This window comes from Erigeron canadensis, chromosome 1, assembly GCF_010389155.1.
Source record: "Erigeron canadensis isolate Cc75 chromosome 1, C_canadensis_v1, whole genome shotgun sequence".
Classification (NCBI taxonomy): Eukaryota; Viridiplantae; Streptophyta; class Magnoliopsida; order Asterales; family Asteraceae; genus Erigeron; species Erigeron canadensis.
Genome location: NC_057761.1, coordinates 23343613 through 23352029, shown reverse-complemented (window position 1 = coordinate 23352029; position 8417 = coordinate 23343613). Strand labels below are relative to the sequence as shown.

Here is an 8417-nt window from a genome sequence, read left to right as displayed (position 1 = left end):
TTTGAATGCCAATTTTAACTTCAAACATTAAGACGCAAAACTAATATATAAAAAAGAAGAAAATTATGTAGCTTTTTGATTGAGAGATAAAATGCTTCTTAAATGGAGTTAAATATTGGATAATGATTATTAGAATTTTTTAATTTATAATTAAATTAAATGATGACATAAGCGGGAGTCAATTGAGCGATTTGATTGGTTAATAAATTATTACTTTTTGAAATAATTAATTTAATGATTATAAATTTTGTAAAATTCTCTCAAATTGATGGCTAAAAATAAATATAAATTAAGTATTTACGGGTAAAAAGTGTAAATTATTGATGGAAGAACAAAAAAGTATAAATTAATTAGACTTTTTTCTACAAATTATTAATATAAATAGTAATATAATAATATATTTGGATAATGATTATTAAGATTTTTAATTTATAGTTTATCTAAATGATGACATAAGCGAGAGACAATTTGATGAAATCGAACGATTTGATTGGTTAATAAGCTATTAGTTTAACTGCCTTATAGTATATATTATAAGATTAAGATTTTGATTTTATTTTTATAATAATTAACGAAGTTTTTATTAATAAAGGTTGTATTTTATATAATTCAAAAGGGTAAAATTAAAGATAATGGTTTCAGTTTTTTTGATAATGATTTTAAAAGTATAAAAAGAAAAAAAATTCACATGAATTTCTTAATGGTACTGATGTAATAACACTGACTGTAGTAATCCTATCAACAATATGTGGGCTTAATCTGCTCACATTACCTAACTGAATACACAGTGAACATAAATTTGTAGAAGGAAACCTGCAATTAATAGAAAAACCAAGTAGGATTACCAACATGCAAGGTAAATGGGGACATTTTTATAGATCCATTTATTCTTTCAAAGTTTATATACAGATATGCTAATTAACATTATGCTTTCAGCAAATCAAGCATCATCGTAAGAAATATGGAAGCTGGTCGTGCAGCCAGATGCATTTGGATCCTCTGCTCCACAACAATCATAAAACTTGGCAGCATATGGTGGATCATCTGGTCCCAGTTCATAGTACCTTCAAAGAGCGGAAATAAATTGGAGATTTGTACGTTAACAAACTGATCCTGAATCTTGACTAAACAGGGTGAACATTTATACAAAGTCATGAAATGTACCAAAACACACACACACACATGTAAATACTATTAAATTCAATCATTTAACCAAAGCAAGAGAAGTAGCATAATTTGAAACTAAAATGACATTTACACTCCAAATTTCATCTAGTACTGCGGTGGAATGTGAGTGATAAGAAAACGCAAATATCAACAATGATGACCTGAAAAATGCACTAAGTTCAATCTCTGCCAAAAACATAGAAACGACATGAAAGGAAAAATGACAGCTTTTGACCATTACAAAATGGATGCCTATTTACACCAATCCTTTTCCAAGATATCAAAACACCAAACAATGAAAATGGTGTCAAAGGAAGCCAGAACATGCATTTGATCTATCTATATCTATACTTCTATAAAAAGATTATACATCCTGGTTGAAAAGTTAGAAAAAAAAGAGATGTAAAACTAAAATTCGATCCTTAATGAGCTAATTTACACCATCAATCCCTTATCTTTAAAAATATTTCCTCTGTCAATTACCTATACATCAATTACCACCACCACTCGCCGCCATCATCACCCGTCGCCGACACCACCAAACTTCCATCGCGGCCACCACCGCCATATTGCGTGGGTACCATGCTAGTCTATTTAAACCTTTCTACAACGGTTAATTCAACAACTTCCTAATACCCAATTAGGAAAGGTCCCAAGGACTAGCCAGATTGCTATACCTAAGATGTGGCAAGTTCAACTCATTTACTTGGAGAATGGGTCGATATAGGTTACAAGTTATCTCTAACAAGTTCAATGGGGTGTCGGGCAGATACTCGGATTTTAAAACTTAACCATCACGGAAATGGGTCAAGTGGGTATACTGAGAGTTTCCCAATGTATATGTTTTCTATAACTTGGTCATATTTAATACATTACCTATCTGTAGAACAAGAATAATACATAGGTAAGTTCCTGATATGAAGTGTGTTTGGACGAACAAGAAATTTTACACATGTTGACCCGTGACCATCTCTATTACAATTACAAATGCAGTTTGTTTTAGCAAATGTTGAAAAAAAAATTAAGCGTAATTAATTTTCATGCGTCATTCACTATATTAATTTTTTCTGTCGCAACGCAAAGTATAGCGATATGCAAAGAGTGCTATATGATCGAGGACCAATTGATTAACAAATTTATCATGCAGGTGCTGCATGAATTTTTGGCACGAGTTCATCAGAAAAACAAGTCATGTAGGATCAACCCAGATCATGAAGCAATCCATCATGCAACTAAGAATGTAAGGCAGATGCCCATTTCAGAAGAGTACTGAAAAAAGTTGAGAGTTTGAGACAATTCAATCTGTGAAACTGTGTTTTCTGCGGTTTACGCAAGTTTCGAAGAGAAAAACCAAGGTTGAAACCTATTAAACAGTATTGGGATAGGAGATTAATCTTCTGCAGAAATGATGGAAGCAGTCCTTCTATTGAAGCTATGAGGCTGGATAAGGGGGAGAAACTAGTGTAAATCCGTTCTAAAACTATTAAAAGAAGTACTGCCACAGTATCAACAGACTACATACAAACAAAAGACAAGGTCGTGTCATAAAGACAATTGTATTTTTGGAGGCCCTATTATCGTAGGGCTTAAATTTGTACTTGTAATTTTATGACTATTTTGAAAACTACAACGCTTTATATCTCTCAAGACTGGGTGTTTATACTTTACATTCAAGGGATCTTCCATTCTGCATCAATCTGAGTGACCAACAAAAGGAGCGCGATAGCTAAGAAAGCTTATGAAGAAAGTCCGAAACACACTCTTTGTGACATGTAACTGACAAGAGCCACATGATCCCACACAATGAAGGCAACACTCCAGTCGACAGTATTAGTAGTAAGTTACTATCACCACCACTGGTAAACAAAGAACAATGAGGCGGGATAAAGGTACACCTTCATTAATCCTAAAGCATTTACTTTACTGAAAACGGGTTTTGGTTTCTGTCTCATACCCACCAAAAAACACAGACTCGCCGGAAAAAATGCTTTCTTCATCTCCGGCTATGGATGGTCGTCTGAAATCTGGTGGAAACGTTTAGGAAACCTGGAGGAAACGTCCCCCCATAACTGGAAACGCGCAGGAAACGTTTCGAAGGCGTATCCTACACGCATCCGTCCCCATGGCGTCCCCGAAACGGGTACTCCACCCTAACTGCCGTTTCCGTGCATCACAGGTAGTAACACTTCAAAGTGATTTCTAACTCATCAAATCATCTTTGTTTACAGAGACATGTAGTGTAGGTGAATAATAGAGACCAACACAACAAGGTTTCGACTTTCTATTAAAAAACAGATATAGAACACATTCTAGTCATGAAATTAAAAAATGGCTGCCCAAAACTTCCAATCTATTAACTTTAGCGGATTATTGGAAACAAAAGGAGAAGTAATCCTATTGTTATAGGCGTAACTCGAGAACTTCCTAACACCTGATTTGACATACATTAAGATTGACCAGTTTTGACCCATTACCCAACCAACCCATATTACCATATCCATAACATATATAAGTGCAGTTTGCTTTAGCAAATTTTAAAAATAGAAAGGAAAGTCACTCTATTTTCATCCCTCATTTCACTCTGCCCCAATAACAAGTAGGATTGGATCACAGCCGGAAAACCCCCCGCCTTTGGATACATAGGTCAAAAGTTCGATTCTCACTCCTCACAAAATGGCTCTTTTGGAAGTAGGCTTTCTAGTTTCTACCTTAGATTCACTATGTCCTAATCTATAACCTATCAAATTATCATTATTATTATTATTATTAAAAAATGAAACAAGAACTAGAAACCTAGAGGCATAATAATTCCAGAACATATCTTTTATCAAAATTTCGATCATTATAGTTAAAAAATAATATGAATAATTTACCTTTTCTGATCGTCGTGACGTCGGCAAACAAAGAAAGAAGGATGGAATTGACAAGCTGAAGGGTTGTTTGAAGATGGATTGTACGTTTGTTTGCATCTCTTACAAACCATCTCTGTTTTGTTATCTTCTTTAATTGATTTTATTATAGATACAGATTGCCCCACGTTTTCCACCATCTTTGCCATAGCTTCCTTCTAGCTCTCCACAAGTCCCTATAACAGTTAGTGGATGTTAGACATTAAAGAATAACTTACTGTGTATAATGGTAAAACCCTGCACGTACTCTAGAGTACGAGATATAGACCATAAGCCGTTACAAGTAACTCAAGGAAAAAACTTGCAGACTTGTCACTCCTAAGAGTCGAACCCAATGCCAGTGAGAAAAACCAGGGATGCATCTGTCAGTTGAGCTAGCTTCATTTACAATTTATTTTTATTTTTGTTAAAATGAGAGAAATGTACTCGTCTGTTGTGACAGTGATGGATGTGACAACGATGGTGGTAATGTAATGGTGGCGGCGATGACGGCGGTGGTGGCGAGCGACGGTAGCGACGGTGGTGGCGGCGCTGGCGCCGGTGAATAGTGGAAATTATTGATGTAATGTGGTTATGATGTATGGTACATCATGCGTTAGAATGTGTACATTATTGAAACTTAAAATCAATATTGAAATTTAAGTTTAATGTTGAAAATCAAAAGTATATTTGCTTTATATTATAATAAAATACGAAAGAAAGTACCCGCGCATTGCGATGGTAAGATGATGGGGGTGATAGGTTATAGAGTGTGATAGCTCATAGGAGGTGATAGGTCATAAAGTGTGACAGTTAAATGCCTTGGCCGTATGGGTTCCGCCATCGGATTTAAAAATTCGTCAAAAGTATATCGAATGACCTCTTTAATGAAAGATCATGAAATTGTAAGAACACCCATATAATTTTTATAATTTCACTTTTTTACTACTTTAGTTTTTTGTTAAAATGGGATATAAACTTTGAATAAGTTTTTACATTGATCACTCAAATTATAAAAAAATAATTGAAAAATGGTATTAAAATATTCTTGAACACCAAAACATAACTAAATTATTTCGATCTTAGCTTCCATGTGTACCTGAACGGTATAGCCATCCCACACCTCATCACACATTCACGCTCTTTATTCTTTTCTTTTTTGACCGTTAACCTCTAACAAGTCCATTTTTATTAGGTTATCACAATCTACCAATAAACTAAAACAAGATTGTAGTATTTTTTAGTCAACATGTGGCATAACTTTCAAGCGACACGTGTCCTTTTTATTCAATATCCTAATTTGTATCTTTCTCAAATACTAATAAAAATATTTATTTATTATATATAATTTCTACGTATCTACTAATAAACTAAAACAGGATTGACATGTTCTCGAAACGACACATGACATTTTAATTTATTTATTTTGTTAAATTAGTTTATTTTAGTTATATACAAATTCAATTTCCTTATTAGACTTGGAATTAAATTCTAACTCTTGGCTTATTAATACAAAAGATTTATAACATTATTTGATTGATCGTTTTCTTATTAATAAATTGTGTGTGTGTCTCTCTCTCTCTCTCTCTTTTTTTTTTTTCTTTTTTCAATTCTTTAACTCATATTACTTATATTAATTATAATAACTTATCAACATGAAAACTTCAAAATTTTGAGTTTACGATTCGAAATGACAAGACTATTTGCCATCATCTACTATGTTTACAAGTTCCGATTTTGATATGGTTCTAAAAATTTAAGATAAATCAAAAATTCTAACTAAACATGTATTATATTTATCATTACTATTTTTTTATTATAATTTATCTTCGATTATCGATTTACTTTAATCAAAATTTATTTCATACTCACGAATCATATATGAGGCATATTCGAATTTTTTTATGATACAATCGGTATAGCTACTGTATATCGTACGGCTATTAGGACTAGTAAATAAATAAAAAAAACAATGAAAATCACCATGGATGTCAACCGGTGGAAAATTTATACAGGTGTGGAAGGTGGGTAATAAAATAAACGAAAGGGATTGTGAACTTGAGGCCTTGAATGTGGGTTGGGCTTAGGGCCCAGTATTTGTTTCTAGCCATAGTCCATCTTTAAAACTCTATTCAATCGAACCTCACAATTTCTCCGAGTCTCCGACTATTAAGTTAGGTGTTTTTATGTAATTGCTTGAGTTTTCATTTAATTTTTGAATTTTGATACAAAGGCGTAATAAATAGACCTAACAATGAAACTAACCACTAAATGTTGCCATGTGTTAATCATGAATAATTAGTCAAAACCTTGAATAATGGTATTCCAACATTAACCTTTATGTAATTTTTCATATCGCTATACGTAAACGTGTTTTCCCATTTAATTCTTTTTCTTTTAACATGTCTTATTATTGATTTTCTTACAAGTAATATTTCATAAAACATTGAACAATGCATACTACTTGTATCTCAACATCACATAAGTAATAACAAATACTGATAAATATATTATAGTTTGTCTAGAAACATTGTGTAGCAATCAATACAAATCGGATGGGACTAGAATTTAGATAGGTCGACTAAGCAATACAATTATTATTAAAAGAGTTTTGCTAAACGAAGTCCTAAAGGCTTTCGTTACGGTGCATTAAATAGTTGTATACTTAAATGTGCTTTTGATATGGAAACGTATAACTTTTTTATGCATTCATTTAACAATTTTTTCTTATTAAAAAGATAAAGAAATATGTCTCCAAAATGCTTTTAAAATTACAGTACCATATTTGTCATAAATCCACACCTTCATGGCTTCATGTATAATATCAAAGAAACAATATACAGTTATCTATTATCTAATTAGAGTTATAATATATCATGCAACCAAAAAATCCTACAATATATCAAATTGTCAATATATCAGTTATAATTTACGCTATTATCAAATTGACAATCAATTTTACAATTGATCCCATAACTGTTATAATTTACGCTATTATTACAACAATACCAAATTGTGATGCACAGACAAAGAAGTAAAATAAAAAAAAAAACAAAAACCAAAAATCATAAACTATTAAAATCTAATAATTATTAATTAAAGTTTTTGTATGATATGAGATTATCAACCTTACATCAGAAGAAGGCTTACAGCAAAGAAAAAAATGTTTAACTTAATTAAGAATTCGACCAATTAATATGAAGATTAAGGGCATAGTGATAATTAGACAAAATAATTAATGGGTTCATAAAAAATAATTCCAGATGGTATTTTAGATCTATTATTATTAGGTTATTTTTTTTAGGTAGATCTATTATTATTAGGTTATTTTTTTAGGTTCATCAATCATTTCGTTTAATTTTTTTGTATGAACTATATATTGTATTAGTTGTATTTATTTTAATGAAATATATAAACGTATTTTTAAAAAAAATTAAGTTAAAATGAATAAACTAGATGGGTGCCCGCGCGTTGCAGCGCTACCGTTTAAAAAGCGATTATGTGTGATGATGATGGATACGGAAGGCGATGGTCGGGGTATCGGTGATGATGGACATTGTCACACTGGAAAGTGATAGTATGAAAAAAAGGGAGACAAAGAAGTGGTGTGAAGTGAATGTGTGTTACTTATTTTAGGGTTAGGGGTAATTTAAAGTTATTGTAAAAAGTGCTTAAAACCTTAAACCTTATTTTTTTTATGAGGGTTTATAAATTATAGACAGGGATGATGGCCATGAGAGATGCATTTCTTGTTATTAGAGATGATGACGTATAAATAGAACTCATGAAAGATTGATAATGAAAGGAAAAAAATCTAAAAATATAAGATGGTGAAGGATGCATACGGCATACCCTCCGCTCTTACCATGGCATCTACATGGAGCACACCCATCTATGTATTGATATGATGATGCATTTAATTTATAATAATAAAAAAATAATTATTTTGTTTTTAATTTTTTAGTAAAAAGATCAAACGAAAATGGGAAAAACATGTATCCGTGTTCCGTGATGAACTCTATTTTGTGCGACAATAATTACTAGCTACGTTGCTATATAATAATAATAATGTTAATTGATCTAGGCAATGAAATTAGTGATATAAAATATGTTATCATGTCAATGATTGGTGTCATAATGGTTCCAAAATACTTTATCGTGGAATTGGATTACCCACTTAATCAAAATGTTATGAGTAATATTCTTTTTTGTATACGATACTTCATAATAGTATGTAAATTTGTTACGTACGGACTTTTGTTACAAGTTCTGTAATTTGTAATTACAATTCAACTCTCACTTGTATTATATTTAGCCTTGCCTAAAAGGTATGTACCTGCTGCGGGTGAGCAAAAACCAAAC

At 31.7% G+C, this 8417-nt stretch overlaps 1 protein-coding gene across 1 annotated transcript; it reads right to left on the bottom strand.

Annotated features, from left to right (window-relative positions):
* Positions 1–798: 798 nt before the first annotated feature.
* LOC122585208 lies at positions 799–4267 on the bottom strand. Its single transcript, XM_043757318.1, has 2 exons — positions 4041–4267; positions 799–1064 (listed from the first exon to the last, which is right to left on the bottom strand). Exons 1-2 carry the CDS (start codon positions 4223–4225, stop codon positions 941–943), a joined length of 309 nt encoding a protein of 102 aa, XP_043613253.1. The 5' UTR covers positions 4226–4267; the 3' UTR covers positions 799–940.
* Positions 4268–8417: the final 4150 nt, after the last annotated feature.